Here is a 15,956-nt window from a genome sequence, read left to right as displayed (position 1 = left end):
TTATATAATAGGTATAATAGCTACTAAAGCCTAATTAAAAATTAATATTAAAAAAAAAGAAATTATAAAATTAATATAAAAATAATATATTATAAATAAAATAAAAATAACTAAAAATACTAGTTAAAATATTAATAAATATAATAAATATAAAAAATAAATTAATAATACTAACTTTTATAAAATAAATTAATAGAATACTATAAAATACTATAAAATACTTATTTAATAAAAAAAATTTTTTTATATTAACTAAAAGAAATAGTAGCTTATTAGGTATTTTAGAGTAATATAAATAAAAAGATATTAAGCTTAAGTTCTTTAAACTCTTAAATATATTTATAGTAATATTACTAAAAGAATACTTAAGGGAGTAATAATAATCTCCTTCTCCTCCTCCTCCTTCTTCTTCTTATTATTAGTAGGAAAAGCTAGAGTAGCTATAGTAGCCTTATTAAAAGCTTTTTTTTAGCTTTCTTCTAAATAGCTTTCTTATATAATAGCTGAGCTTTTATCTTTTACTTCTTAAGATTAAATAGAAGATATTATAGTAAAATTAAATATAATTAAAGTAGTAATAAGTAGAAAAAAAAAAAAAAAAATAACTTTCTATAAATTAATAAGAATTAATAATAATATAGAATTATAAAAGAGAAAAGAAACTTATAAGAAATAGCTATAATAAGCAATAGAATAATAATAAAAAAAAAAAAAAAAAAATAAAAAAGGCTTTTTATAAAGCCTAGAAAAGCCTTAAAAGGCTAAATTCTTAAGCTCTAAAGATATAAAAATAGAATATATTTAAAGCTATTAAAAGCCTAAACTAAAAATAAGAAAAAAATAAAAATAGAAACTACTAAGTAATATAAAGCCTGCCTATAATATAGCAGGAAAATTAGCCCTGAAATTATAGAGCTGGATTCTAAGTAAATAGCTATATAGGCCCGGTATCTATATATATACTAATATATAAGGTTATATAACTAGAAAAAGAAAGGCTAAGCTTGGATTTAATAGCAGCTGGGGGCTACTATAAGAATATCTAGAGTTTATACTAGAAAGAGTAGATATAGTGCTACTAAAGTAACTATAAAGAAGGTAAATTAAATAGATTATAGTACTAGTTACTAAATTTTATATATAAACCCCTAATAGCTTTTTTATAATTTAGAGAAGTTAAATTAAAAGATAGGTAAATATATATTTATAATCTAAATAAGGCTAGTAATAAATTTATTAATATAGATTTAATAATAATAATAAGCTTTTTAAGATAGTAGAGTAAAATTATAATAAGGTTTTTATTTTATAGCTAGATAGTTAAAAGGTTTTTTTTTTTAAATTAATTAAAGGAATTTTATAATTTAGATATAGATAAAATAATATATATTAAATAAATAAATAAATCTTTTTAATTATATATTAATAATTAATTTCTTAAATTTTTTAAAATTATATAGCTTATTTTAAAAAATTTAAAATTTATTTTTTTAATTATATAATATTAATATATTATATATTTAAATATATTATATACTTATTATATATATTTATTATAAGTTAAAATCTTAAATTAAGAAATATAATTATATTATATTTAATTAAAGAAAAACCTATTATTAAAATATATTATTCTTATAATTATTTAAATAAAAGCTTACTTTAAAATTATAAATAAAATTCTTTTTTTTTTTATAACTTTAAATAAATAATTAATATATAATATTTCCCTTTATATAATATTAATAAATTTACTCTCTTATATTATTTAAAGCTTAATATAATATATATAATATAATAAATAAATATAATAAATATATAATAATTTTATAAGAAAATAACTAGTAAAATACCTATAAAATAAAGCTAATAGCTATAATTATAAAAATAAAAAAGTAAATTACTAAATTTTAAAAAGTAATATAAATATAGTAATTATAATAAGTTTTATTTAATTTTAATTAATTTAATAAAAATACTAAAAACTAAAAAACTTAAATTTTAATTTTATATATAAAGCTATATATTAATAAACTTATAATTAGAAATATAAATATTTAATTTTATTATATATATAATTTACTAAACTTAAAAATCTAATTTTTTATATTAATATATATATAATATATTAAATAAAAATATAAATAAAATTTAACTATCTTATTAAAATACCTTATTTAAATTTTTAATAACTCTAATAAAATAAAAAAATAAAATAATAGCTATAAAAGCTATAGCAAAACTTAAAATCCCTAATTAAATTTCTTATATATTTTAAGTAAATTCTTTATAAAATTAAAATAAACTTATAGCCTAATAATATAAAAATTACAACTCTAACTAGCTACCTTAATAAGAAAATAATATAATATTTAAATAAATAGCTATATCTTTTAAAAAAATATAATAACTTTATATATATATTACTATTACTTAAAGATCTTAAGCTAACTTTATAATAGAATTTATAAAGCTTAATTTTAAATAGAGTAATAAAATAATAGCCTATAAAAATTAAAAAAATAGCTTTAGTAATATCCCTAATATAGCAATAAAAATAGCATAAAAAAGGCAAATATATATACTATAGCTTTATAAAGTACTAGGTTAATTAATATAAGTTATAACCTATAAAAATATAGTATATATATAGAGAGTCCTTAGCTATCTTAGTATAATAGAAAACTATAGATTTAGAAGCTCTAAAAGTTTAAATAGTATAACTACTAGAAATAAGAATAAAAATAATAGCAAGGTATATTAGGATTATCTTAATCTTTAAGGTATTTTATAAGAGCTATAAAGAGTTTAATAATAATTATAATAACTAGAATAAAAAGAGGGGGGGTAATATTATAGGCTAAAGCCTTAAATTAAGAAATATAGCTATACTATATTTAGTTAAAGAGAAATCTACTACTAGAATATACTGCTTTTATAGCTATTTAAATAGAAGCTTACTTTAAGATTATAAATAAGATTCTTCTTTTTTTTATAGCTTTACATAAATAATTAATATATAGTATTTCTCTTTATATAATATTAATAAATTTGCTTTTTTATAATATTATTATTATTAATTATTATTATTTTTATAATAAAATTAAAATTTATATTATTAAAATTAATTATATTAATATTAAAAAAATAGCTATTAATAATTTTATAAAAATTTCTTTTTTTAAAAAAAACTATAATTATTTTTTTAAATTTTTTAAAATAAAATATATTTTACTTTTTTATATTTATAAATAAAATATTATAATTTTTATTTAGTTTTTTTATAATTTTACTTAATATTATTAAATAAATTAAAGCTATATAATAATCTTAAATAGTAAGAATAAATAATAAGAGCTATATTTAATATTAGAAGAAATTCTTATATTTTTTATAATATTTTAAATAGCTATAATTTTTAAAAAAAAAATCTAGTTTTAATAATCTTAATATCTTTTTTTAATTTTTATAATTTAATTTAATTTTTATAATTTAATTTAATTTTTATAATTTAATTTAATTTTTATAATATAATTTAATTAAAAATAAATTTAATATAAAAAATCTTAAATTCTTTAAAAAAAATCTATTTTAATTTAATATTATTTTAATTAATAAAATAAAAATTTTACTATTTTTTTTTTATTTTTTATTTTTTTTTTATTTTCTAAGTTTTTTAATTTCTTTTAAATATTTTTTATAATAATTTTTATTTATAAAAATATCTATTTATTATAATATTTATTAAAAGAGATTATTATATAAAAAAGTATAAAAAATAAAGTTTAATTTTATATACTATAAAATTATTCCCTTTCTAGCTAATACTTTATATAGCTAGTATTTATACTAACTTAATATAATATAATAACTTCTAAAACTAAAAGTTATATTAAGCTTTAATAATATTCTAGAAAAAAACTTAACCCCTTAAATTAGAATTATTAATATTTTTAACTAAATTATAAAATATACCTATTTCTATTTAAATATATAAAATAAAACTATAAATAAGAATTTAATTTTCTTATCTATTAACCTTAATCTTATTATTAAAAAGTAAATAATATCTAAAAATAGCTAATACAATTTATTAGCTTTTATTTAAGTATTGCAGATAATATAGCAATAGCTTAAATAGATTTTCTTTCTTAAGAAAGTTTAAGAGGAAATTTAGCTTCTATCTTTCCAATTTATCTTCTAGATTCTAAGAGAATCTAATATCATATTAGAGTTAGAATCTATAATATAGATATAACGAGTTATCCCTGGAAAGAGCTGCTCGAATGAAATTCGCTATATTGAAAATTAGTTATAATGGAATAAGTATTAGAAGGGAAGTTAGTCTCTTGACGATGGGAGACATCTCCCTTATATCCTATTGCTCGGAATAAGGTTACTATCTCAAGGTTGTTAACTGCAGACAGCAAGGTTGTTGACTGCAGACAATAGGGTTGAAGTCAGAGGGGTTAAATGGAAGCTTCAGGTAGAGACCGGTAGGCAACAACCTTATTGTTCAGCTACTATTTCTTCTGGTGCTGGGTGTAGCCCTTATTGTTTATTTCTACTATTTGAGATTACTGTATGGCTTTGATCTATCTCATGATATTGAGTAAAGCTAAAAAAAAAAACCAAATACTGTAGGATTATACTATACTATAAAAATTCTTAAAGATAGCCTTTAAAGCTTTCCTTCTAACTCTAGATAATTTAATTAAGTTAAGTAATTTATCCCACATCCCTTATAGTAATAACCTCCTTTTGCCCCTTTAGGTAACTGTATTCTAATCGTATTCTACTAGTCAGGTGTAGGGTAGGCTTCGCAGACCGGATAATTTCGCATCCGGCTCCGGACGCGGGAGCTTGCACCGCCACCCCACTGTGATGCAGCTCCGACTACGTATGCTATGCGCCTCCCGCTGCTGTGCCAGGTTCAAATTAGGTAGCCACTGAAAGTTGTCGCACTCCCAAAGGCATCATCGCCCCGATACTTTGTCACTGCTGACGACGACTTCTCGCTCCCGCATTCACACGCGCCATATTATACCCGCGGCGAGCCTGCTTTCGCATCTGGCCTCCTTCTTTCGGTTGAATTGCTCTTCATTTGGCACTACTCGCCCCGCGGCCGCGTCGGCCCAGTCTTTCGTCTCGTGATCGAACCAGGGGTTCCTTCGCTTCTTCCGCCTCCATCATCCCTCCCGACCTTGCTGGCTCCGCGCAACTTCCTCCTCCATCACCAGCCGATAGCCTCGCGGAGCTTTTCCCCTCACCAACCGCAATCATGGCTGCCGTGCGTGGCATAGAACACACCAAGTGCGTCGTCGTGAATCACTGTTGCGCCGGGAGAGGCGGATGCTAACTCATCTCCGCGCAGGACCGATCAGGAGCTTGCCATCAACATCAAGAAGGCTACCAACAACGAAGAAATCTCCCCCAAGCGCAAGCATGTCCGAGCATGCATCGTCTATACCTGGGACCACCGGTCCTCGAACGCCTTCTGGGCTGGCATCAAGGTGTACGTCGAACCAGCCCCCGACCTCGTCCTCTCCGCAGCTGCTAACCCCGTCATGACAGCCAACCGATCCTCGCCGACGAAGTCCAGACCTTCAAGGCCCTCATCACCATCCACAAGGTCCTCCAAGAAGGCCACCCCAGCGCCTTGAAGGAGGCAATGTCCAACCGCGGCTGGATCGACAGCCTCAACCGCGGCCTGAACGGCGAGGGAATGCGCGGATACGGACCCTTGATCCGCGAATACGTCTACTACCTCCTTGCGAAGCTCTCCTTCCACCACCAGCACCAGGAGTTCAACGGAACGTTCGAGTACGAGGAATACCTGAGCTTGAAGGCCATCAATGACCCCAACGAGGGCTACGAGACCATCACCGACCTCATGGTGCTGCAGGATAAGATTGAGCAGTTCCAGAAACTCATCTTCTCCCACTTCCGGAATGTCGGAAACAACGAATGTCGCATTGCCGCGTTGGTGCCTCTGGTTCAGGAGAGCTACGGCATCTACAAGTTCATCACCAGCATGCTTCGTGCGATGCACTCCAGTCAGTGGTCCCTTTGATGCAAACCAATGCCCTGCACACCAATGCCCCTTTATGCAAACCACAAATGCTAACAACAACCAGCGACTGGCGACGACGATGCCCTCGAGCCCCTCCGACAGCGATACAATGCCCAGCATTACCGCCTCGTCAAGTTCTACTACGAGTGCTCCAACCTCCGATACCTCACCAGTCTCATCACCATCCCGAAGCTCCCTCAAGACCCGCCCAACCTTCTTTCCGAAGACGATGAGGCTCCCGCGCTCCCCGCTCGACCAAAGGGAGAGATTGAGAGACAGCCGTCTCCCGTGCAAGCACCCAAGTCGGAGGAACCCGATGAGATGTCCGAATTCTGGAAGGGCGAGCTGGATCGTCAGAACCGCGAGTACGAGGAGCAACAGCGGGTCATGGAGGAGCGCCAGCAACAAGCATTGTTGTCGCAGCAGCAGGCGCAGCTTCAGGCGCAGCGCGAGTTTGAGGAGCAGCAGCGCGCCCTGATGGAGCAGCAGCAGCGCGAGCAGGAGGCTCTCCTGGCTCAGCAGGCGCAGTGGCAGACTCAGGGGCGTCTCGCCGAGTTGGAGCGGGAGAACCTGAACGCCCGGGCTCAGTACGAACGAGATCAGCTGATGCTCCAGCAGTTCGACCAGCGTGTCAGGGGCTTGGAGAGCGAGCTGTCACAGCTTCAGAACAGCCTTGGGCAGCAAATCACGAGCAAGGACGACCAGATTCGAGCGCTGCAGGAGCAGGTCAACACGTGGAGGACCAAGTACGAGGCCCTGGCCAAGCTCTACTCGCAGCTACGACATGAGCACTTGGACCTCCTCCAGAAGTTCAAGTCGGTCCAGCTCAAGGCCGCCAGCGCCCAAGAGGCCATCGACCGACGGGAGAAGCTGGAGCGCGAGATCAAGACCAAGAACCTGGAGCTGGCCGACATGATCCGCGAGCGTGACCGCGCCATGCACGACAAGGACCGCCTGAACGGTAGCAACAAGGACGAGGTGGAGAAGCTGCGACGCGAGCTCCGCATGGCCATGGACCGGGCTGATAACCTAGAGCGCAGCAAGGGCAACGAGTTGTCGACGATGCTGGCCAAGTACAACCGCGAGATGTCAGACCTCGAGGAGGCGCTCCGCACCAAGACACGGGCCTTGGAGGATGCCCAGACGAAGCTCCGTGATGGTGGCTCTGATCTGGAGCAGCTCCTCCGAGAAAAGGAGGAAGAGCTAGAGGTGTACAAGGCGGGCATGGACCAAACGCTTCTGGAACTCAGCGAGCTCCAACAGAACCAGGGCGAGACGGACAACGCCCTCGACGGACAGATTGACGCCCTCATCCTGTCCAACCTGGACAAGATCAACGACATCATCGACTCGGTCCTCCAAGCCGGAGTTGCGCGTGTCGACGATGCACTCTACGAACTGGACTCCTCCATGCAGGCGGGAAACCAGAACGCCTCGCCCTCTTACGTGCTCTCTCAGATCGAAAAGGCATCGGCCAACGCCATGGAGTTTGCTACATCTTTCAACAACTTCATTGCGGACGGTCCCAACAGCACGCACGCCGAGCTGATCAAGAACATCAACGTCTTCTCGGGAGCTATCGCGGACGTGTGCAGCAACACCAAGGGTCTTAGCCGTCTGGCCACGGACGATAAGAAGACGGATTCGCTCATGAACGGGGCCCGCCAGTCGGCGCAGTCTACGGTGCAGTTCTTCCGTGGGCTACAGAGCTTCCGGCTCGAGGGAATGGACCCCATCCAGAAGACGGACGTGGTCATCAACAGCAACAACGACGTGCAGAGAGACCTGCAGAAGCTCAACAAACTGGTCGAGGTGTTTGCGCCCGGGTTCGGCAAGCTCATGAACAAGAAGGGCGACCTGGGAGACCTTGTGGACCAGGAGCTCAGCAAGGCGGCGGATGCCATCGCAGCGGCGGCGGCGCGACTGGCCAAACTGAAGAACAAGCCCCGTGACGGTTACTCCACCTACGAGCTCAAGGTGCACGACTCGATTCTAGACGCCGCCACGGCCATCACCAACGCCATCACGCAGCTGATCCAAGCGGCCACACTGACACAGCAGGAGATTGTGCAGGCGGGGCAGGGGTCGTCTACGCGTACGGCCTTTTACAAGAAAAACAACCGGTGGACCGAAGGGCTCATTTCAGCTGCCAAGGCGGTGGCGTCGTCGACCAACACGCTCATCGAGACGGCGGACGGGGTGATATCCAATCGCAACAGCCCTGAGCAGTTGATTGTGGCCTCCAACGACGTAGCAGCGTCAACGGCGCAGCTCGTGGCTGCGAGTCGAGTCAAGGCAGGGTTCATGTCCAAGAGCCAAGGGAAGCTGGAGCAGGCTAGCAAGGCGGTGGGGGCGGCATGCCGGGGGCTGGTGCGTCAAGTTCAGACGATGATCAAGGAGCGGAGCCTGGAGGAGGACCAGGTGGACTACTCTACGCTCGGAGCGCACGAGTTCAAGGTGCGAGAGATGGAGCAACAGGTGAGTCTGGGGTGGTCCGGGCGAGACGGGATTAACGGCTTCCAAGGCTGGAAAGGATGGCGTTGGAGTGCCAAGACGAGGCTAACCCATGGTGACAGGTCGAGATTCTCCAATTGGAGAATTCACTTTCCGCCGCGCGGCACCGACTGGGCGAGATGCGCAAGATTTCATACCAAGAGGAGTAGGGTTGGGAGGGAGCGAGCGTCTCGAGTTAGACTGGGTGGCGGTGGCGGTGACGGTGACGGCACTGGGTAGGAGCAGGAGCGCTAGCCGCGAGGAGGAGGAAGAGGGGAGTGAAGAGAGGAGGAGGAGGAGGAGGAGGGGAGGGGAGTGAACAGAGGAGAGGAGAGGGGGGGGAGTGAAGAGAGGAGAGGAGAAGAGAAGCCGGCGAGGACAGAAGAGATGGTACAGTGACAGCCATAAAAAGTGTCCGGCTTATACAGTGTGTATTATCATGTAACACGGTGTACCTCTGTCAGGTGGTACTTTGGTGGGGCTGATTAGATAAGGTAAGACCTGAGCAGGGTCGACAAACCTCGGAAGGCGGTGAGCCGCAAGTTCAATCCTGGGTGGCAGAAAACGCTGGAGGACTGGTTGGGCGTTGGTGACATTCATGGTTTTTTAGACAAACCATCATCGACTCAAAACAGAGCAAAGCGCCCCCCCCCTGGCACATCATCTGCTGGTTCCCTTCCGACCAACCCTATCGCTCGCTCGTTCTTTTGTTTTCACTCGCGCCTACGCTCATCTGGCCAAGAGTAGGTAGGAGAGTTGGCTTTGAGAATATATATTGTGCAATTGTTTCCGTCCTTCCCGTGCCCTCTGCCTGAAGATGACTGATATTGCATCAGTCAGTCGCGAAAGATGCGGCAGGTAAGCCCAGGATATACATCTCACGTTTGCGTCGTGATAATACTCGACTTTGACTAGGAGGTTTCCAGTCTATTTCTCGGCATGGCGGCGCCGCAGGACCTGGCACGCATCCGACAGAGTAGCAAAGGCCAAGACCAACACTTGATTCAAATTCATTCTACATAACCCCCCGAACAGTCCTTCCTTCCCTCCCTCCCTCCCTCCCTCCCTCTCTCTCTCTTACGCCAGCGCATCGAGGTGATACGTCGGCAGTCGTGTGAGGACGTCAAAGCTACCAGTGCCTAGTTTCCCCAGTCGACCCATCACGAGACGGCTGCTCGGCGCCGTCAAGTTATCCCAGTCTCCATCTAGCACCGCGTCCTTCAGAAAGCCCAGCGTCGTCTCGAAGCTCATCTTGGTGAATGGGCTGGCATGGCCGCCTCAAACTCGAGTATTACGCGGCACCAGCCTCCAGTCGTTTCGTCGCACTCAAAGCCCGTCGCCTCTGCATACTCCTGTAGGACGCGCTCCGCTCTAGCTGTCGGCGGCCCCGAGGCGGGAGGCTCTGCGCCCTCCTTGTCGCCATCCACGCTTGCCCGCTGCTCCAAGTCCTCCAAGTCCTCGAAGCCGTCATCTTCCATCTCGGCCGTTGTGGCGTCCTCTTCCGCCGCCTGCTGGGTTTCGTTGTTTTCGTCCTCATCTGGCCCGTATGACACTTCCTGGAGGCGGTTCGTAAAGGCGTCTCGATGCATGCCGAGGCGCTGGCCATCTTCCGCAGTATACCTCAGTTGGATGGCCTCTGAGACCACATTGTTCAGAATGAAGCTGAAGTCGGTGAGATAGGCCTGTTTGGCCACGTCAAGCCCGTCTTCGCCATACAGAAACTGGACCACAGAGCCATCTGCATCACGGACCGTCATATCGTATGCCACCGTGAGCCCCTCTAGCCCTTTGATGATGCATCTCTGGAGATATCCAGAACGCCATGTCTTGACAGCGGTATCGATGAGACCTTCCCGGCCGGCCATGTGGTGGAAGAAGTACTCCTGAGGGCGTATACCTGTGAGGAATCGGCTGGTAATATACCCATTGGCATGGATACTGGTTTCGAAGGGTCTGAAACACGGTAGTGATTTACCGCTCACCATCAGAGGCACTCGTCGACTTTCTAAGACTTGCTGTCCAAGGTTGCATGAGATGAGCGAGGCATTGACCCTAGACCCCTTTGCGCCAGAGGTCGTCATCACATTCATCTGGTTCCGCGGGAATGGCTTGTCGAGACCGTTGGGAAGACATGCCTTTTGAACTGCAGCCGTGATGTGTTTAGATGTCCCATTCATCAACATATCCAGAGCTTCCAGTTTGCCATCATCGCGCATCACCTCTTCAAGACGCTCCAAAAGCAGTGCATCGGCAGGGTCAGAATTATCCCCCAAGCGAGACGTAGTCGGAAGCAATTTCAAGACCAATATGAGCAGCTGGCTGAAGCTCCCGCCGCCGCGACTGCTCGCCTTCGGGTGTAAGTCTCAGATCATCAATGCCGCAAGAGAAAGCCCGCATGTTGAGATACCTCGTCAAAAGCCGACCGAGGCTGCTGAGAAGCTTGCCGGCAATCGATGGCCCGTAGATCTCGTGGATAGCGTGAATCATGCTTTCTGAACTTTGACCGATCTGGGCTTTGTCGAGAATGCCAGTGATGAATTCGCCGTCCTCTATCAGCACCGTACCCTCTTCGGATTTGGGGCCCCATTGGTCAGCATGAGTCTGGCTTCCTCCACGCATCGTAAGACCGCTGCAGTTTGGAGGCTGTATATTCTTCAGTATTGTCGTAATAACTTGCTTTCCGGTCCACCGCGGCACGGGTTTGATAATTGCTGGTATGACGAGCTGAATTCTCTCCCCAAGGATATGGCCGCTTTCTGGTCGCAGTGCGCTATAGATCAGCTGATGATAGTTGCCGCGGCTGAAAAGGCTGTCCCGACTGCATAGAGCGACAGAGATAGAGATGTGGTCCTGGATAAGTCCTCTCAGCGGTTTCCCCTGTGTCCCAGACAAGTACTGATGGTCGGCATCTGCGATTTGCAGCGCTTCTGCCCGGGCAATCTCGTTTTGGGGGAAATGCATATTCATCTTATCTCCATCAAAGTCGGCGTTGTAGGTATTGCAGTTTATATAATATATTCAAAGAGTCTTTTCGCCTGGTAAAACTCAGACCCTGTGGCCTATAATAGACAGTTTATATAGGGTTGGCTGACGATTTATCAATACCACGTCTCCATTTATAAGATAACAATACACCTTCTTGTTAATTATCTTTGCTGCAGTGCTACTTGGAGCAAGAAGCTGGTTGGTAAGTGAGATGCAGTCGTCGACAGACTTATTCTTAAGGCTGATAATTTGCCTATTTTTATTTTTAATAGTAAAAGTTCCAGGCTACTTATTATATCTATTAATAACAGCCTGCTGCATATTCCTGAAGTTATGGCTTGCAACAGGCTCTGGATATATCAATCTCTGGGCGAAAATGGGAGGGACGCTAATCTCGTTGGTTTTGAGATTGGGATCAGATGAAATAACGCTTCTGGCTGCATAGTTGACGCGTTTGCCCATGAGGTTTTTCCGAAAGAGCCCTTCCTTCTTTTCCAGAATTTATTTGATGCCGTCCTCGTTGCGTACAGCAGCCGCTCCCTGCATAGGGTTCTTGTCCTTATCGACCAATGCGTTCACTCCCTCTTGGAGCACAATCCACGCTTGATGCAACTGCATGACGTCTCCTCCTCTCTTCTCGCTCAAAGCAGCATGTACTTCAGCTACTTTCATGCACCCCCGTAAAATTGACTTGTAGAGTGAGTTTTGCGGTGCTTCTGAGATCTGTGACTCTCCGGTACGAGCCTCGGGTCGATGGCGGTTCGGTGGCACTAGAACGCTTGTCATGAAGAACATGTCCGGAGTGGCGTTTGGCGAGCTTCGTGTTCGCGGTTTCGCATCGTACAAGAGTGACACAAGATCCCGCTCCTTGTTGAAAAGCTCGACCAAGCGGGCTCGCACTTCCATAGGCGTGAGATACCTCTGGAAGGTCGCGGGGCCAACCGTATCCGCGGTCGATTGTTCGACATCTTGATCAGACCCCACCGCATCGACTTGAGTATCCTCGCCTTGGCCCCTCAAGGATTCGGCAGCTGCCTCGGGGCCGTCTGACAAGGTGGCTTCGGATTTCCGCGTCGGTTTGGCCTGATGAACTCGTGTTGTTGCATCCTTCCTCTCAAGACCCCTCTGCGCCATTTTCGCCTTTTCCTTGGGAGATAACGACTTGTCGAAGATTTTGACGGATCCGTCTTTGCGATACGCTGGCGAGATGCCTCCGCAGCCAGCACATAGTCTGCCTTTGGCGATGGCGGAAAGAAACTCCTTGATGACCTCCCGGCGCATTTGGCCTCCGCCTTCATGCTTCTCCCTTTTGGCGTCTCCCCTCTTGGAGGTCTTGCCCCGAAGGCAGTTCTGCAAACACTCTTCTCTCTTCCGGATGATGTTGTCGATTGAGACGTTGCCCTCTTCTTCCGCCTCACTGTCCCCCAGACCAGGGGACTTGAATTCGTCGGCCCGGTCCAGGTCTCCGATGGCACCGACGGTACGCGCTTCATGAACAAGACCGTGGTGGAGTAGGCGAAGTTGGCACGTGTACATGTGCAGATCTTTGGCAGACATTCGGAAGCCTTTGCAATATACGCATGTCGCTCGGAGCAGGTGATGTGCTTGATCCATGAAGACGGGGTGGTAGACAGGAACAGGGAGCTGGATGTGTCCTGGATGTCCCGGACAAGTTGCTTGGTTCAAGTGGCACGTCGTGCACCTAGGGAGATGATTGGAAGCCAAATCACAACGATGCACACGAATGAAACTCACGGCGAGTCACCCCATGATCCAAGAGCTGGGTCATAGAGACCCCCAGGAACGGGGTTGAGCAGACTGTCGAAGGTGCCGTCATTCTCGATGCGCTTGACGGAGATTCCATGGCTCAGTTCAATGAGCTAGAGGAATATTACGGTCATCAGCTCGGCCGAATCGAGACTGTTCTTGTTGGAGAGGTTGAATGGGATACTAGGAAGCACGTTCCGGGGTTTCTGAACCTATTGACAGGGCTTTACCTGATCAAGGTCCTCCTCAATCCCTATCATTACCGGGATGGCGACTTCTTGCGTCCAGATGACCGCACGACGCCTGGAGAGTATCCTCAAGTTGCAAAAAGGCTTCAGCTTAAAGACACTGAAGAGCTGAGAGGAGTGAGCTGGACTGTTCAGTATATAGATCTTATGGGCAATGCCGGCTGATACGGCAGGTTGCGAGTGAGAGCAAAAAGACCGACCTCACATCCCCCCTTTCTGCCATCCGTACAGGTCGTACGTACGGCCAAATTGCTAGTCAATTCGACTCCAGGAAATATATACACCATATGCCTTCCGGCTTCGGTACAAAGGCCAAGTGCATAAAGAACCATTGTCTGTGGTCGGGGTGGATTCCTCCGGCGGTCGGCGTCTTCTGATGCGCGCCTTGTCCCGCGTGTCGCGATTGCGATACGCGCCTCGTGGCGACTACCAGGCAAGCACAACAACCCAGCACTCAGATGGCACTGCCAGGTCATGGCAGCCACAGAAGGTGCCTTGACACCTGACATATAAGGACAGAATCCGGGTGAGGTAACCTGTGCTGCTTCATCATCCAACTCATACTGGCCGCTTGTTGTACACAGTGTCTACTCAGAATAAGTTTACACTATATGGGGCATTCTTAGACCCATGTTGGATGACCCATGTTGGATGACCCATGTTGGATGACCCATGTTGGATCAGCCATATGACCCCATATTGGATCGGCGATTGCTTGCTAGCCATGCTGGACGCCAAGGGGGCCCTATGGATGGGGGTTGAGTGAGGGGTGGTCCGGGCGAGAACGGGATTAATGGCTTCCCTGGATGGAAAAGATGGCGCGGGAGTGCCAAGACGAGGCTAATGCAGGGTGACAGGTCGAGATTCTCCAATTGGAGTAACTCACTCTCCGCCGCGCGGCACAGAACTGGGCGAGATGCGTCAAGATTTCGTACCAAGAGGAGTAGGTGGCGGTGGCGGTCATGGCACTGGTAGGTAGGAGGACTGCCAAGATGGAAGAAAGATGGGCAATACTAATCAACGGGGTGGGCTGGGAGCATCAAGTGTGACGACGGCTGGCCAGGGATCAGGGAACAGGGTGTTTCAGTGCAATGTACTCGTACGTACAAGATTCAACATGGTACATGTGCCGGCACGGCATCAGGCGTCCAGCATCAGGCATGTTGGATCAGCGATTACTTGCTAGCCACGCTGGATGCCAAGGGGCTATGGATGGACTATTGGTTTGCGCGTTTGAAGGGCCAAAGGTCAGTCTCAACCAGTCTCAACCAGTCTCAACCCAGTCTCAACCCAGTCTCGCATGCCAATGCCAATCTTTGTCGTCTGGCTCCCCGTGTCACACCGCATCTCGAATCCCCAATCCTGTCCCGCCCCCCGGCTCCGCCGTCACACCGCATCTCGTATCCCATACCTCGGACATTTACAAGCCAAGCCCGGTGCTCCCTATCTGCGGTCGTGATAGCCGACGGGCGGGTTGATGCAAAAACAATGGGCCCCCAGGGTCCGGGATCCCCCCCCCCCCCTTCGGACATGGTTCAGCCCTACTTCAGAAGCGCGAGTTGGAGGAAAGTGGAGGGCGGGGGCTTGGCGCGGAAAGGGATCGCCGAAATGGTGGTGGGCATCACGGGCCTTTCCAGGGCTTCGCACGGCAAGTTCGACGCTGGACCAACGAGAGTGCGGGCACCAACCAAGACAATCAACGCGCGCGCTGGAAGTCAATTCTAGCCCCCCCCCCCTCTTCTCAAAGTGATTAAGTTGTGAGCCCCCAGTGACGATTAGCCTTAGCGACGATGGCTCCCCAGTGACCATGGCCCCCCCAGTGACGATGCGATGGCCTAGCCAATTCTAGTGCCAACCCACGACTCCGCTTTTGGCAGATTTGATGATATCGGGGCCGCGGACCACCACCCATCCATCCATCCATCTCGCCCAAACGCCCAAACGCCGCCGCGTTGACAAATCACGGGCTGCAGGAAGCATCATTAGCACTGTCCGGACTGGCATGTGCCAAGGCGTTGTTGGTGGTGGTTTGTTGGTTGTGACGATGGCGCCGGGGTTTGTTTGTGCGAGAGCCGTCGCAATTTCGCAAAAACACAGCCAAAGCAAACAAAGTCTCCGTTTAGAGTCAGAGTTCAGAACACTCTAGCTCCTTCAGCCTGCGCCCTCACACGCACAACTCAGAACACCGCACTAGCCCCCCCCCCCCCCACCGCCTCAGAAACCCTGTTCTCGCTCGCTTCTCACACTAGCCTCAGAACCCTCTTCACCCCCGACCGCTCAGATTCAGCCCGGATCGGATGTGGTCCCCTGATGCTGTTGCGCGCAGCCAGCCAGTCAACTCGCAGCTGCAGGAGAACGTTTTTTGCCTGCCCCACCTGATCGGGGCGTTT

At 44.1% G+C, this 15,956-nt stretch overlaps 3 protein-coding genes across 3 annotated transcripts; 1 reads left to right on the top strand and 2 right to left on the bottom strand.

Annotated features, from left to right (window-relative positions):
* Positions 1-4,939: 4,939 nt before the first annotated feature.
* On the top strand, positions 4,940-8,883 carry BGZ61DRAFT_468811 (ANTH domain-containing protein). Its single transcript, XM_046247902.1, has 5 exons — positions 4,940-5,313; positions 5,375-5,515; positions 5,575-6,056; positions 6,138-8,551; positions 8,650-8,883. The coding sequence occupies exons 1-5, from the start codon at positions 5,282-5,284 to the stop codon at positions 8,734-8,736; spliced, it is 3,156 nt and encodes a 1,051-aa protein (XP_046093678.1). The 5' UTR covers positions 4,940-5,281; the 3' UTR covers positions 8,737-8,883.
* Positions 8,884-9,759: 876 nt separating this feature from the next.
* Positions 9,760-10,224, bottom strand: BGZ61DRAFT_468808 (uncharacterized protein). Its single transcript, XM_046247901.1, has one exon. It carries the CDS (start codon positions 10,153-10,155, stop codon positions 9,814-9,816), a length of 342 nt encoding a protein of 113 aa, XP_046093677.1. The 5' UTR covers positions 10,156-10,224; the 3' UTR covers positions 9,760-9,813.
* A 1,828-nt stretch (positions 10,225-12,052) lies between these two features.
* BGZ61DRAFT_576600 (uncharacterized protein) lies at positions 12,053-14,292 on the bottom strand (the record flags this gene model as incomplete). Its single annotated transcript, XM_046256227.1, has 5 exons — positions 12,053-13,253; positions 13,307-13,431; positions 13,549-13,688; positions 13,805-14,129; positions 14,173-14,292. The coding sequence occupies 5 exons, from the start codon at positions 14,290-14,292 to the stop codon at positions 12,053-12,055; spliced, it is 1,911 nt and encodes a 636-aa protein (XP_046093676.1).
* Between the last annotated feature and the right edge of the window lie 1,664 nt (positions 14,293-15,956).

The sequence above is a fragment of the Ilyonectria robusta genome (assembly GCF_021365365.1).
Source record: "Ilyonectria robusta strain PMI_751 chromosome Unknown BGZ61scaffold_83, whole genome shotgun sequence".
NCBI classification, from domain to species: domain Eukaryota; kingdom Fungi; phylum Ascomycota; class Sordariomycetes; order Hypocreales; family Nectriaceae; genus Ilyonectria; species Ilyonectria robusta.
Note: the sequence above shows the minus strand (reverse complement) of the source record. Positions and strands in the feature narration are given on the sequence as shown.

Coding starts and splice junctions, on each gene's coding strand:
- BGZ61DRAFT_468811 (XM_046247902.1), top strand. CDS start 5,282: ATGGCTGCCGTGCGTGGCATAGAACACACCAA. Junction 5,314..5,374: donor CGTGGCATAGAACACACCAA/GTGCGTCGTCGT, acceptor ATCTCCGCGCAG/GACCGATCAGGAGCTTGCCA. Junction 6,057..6,137: donor GCTTCGTGCGATGCACTCCA/GTCAGTGGTCCC, acceptor AACAACAACCAG/CGACTGGCGACGACGATGCC.
- BGZ61DRAFT_468808 (XM_046247901.1), bottom strand. CDS start 10,155: ATGCATCGAGACGCCTTTACGAACCGCCTCCAGGAAGTGTCATACGGG.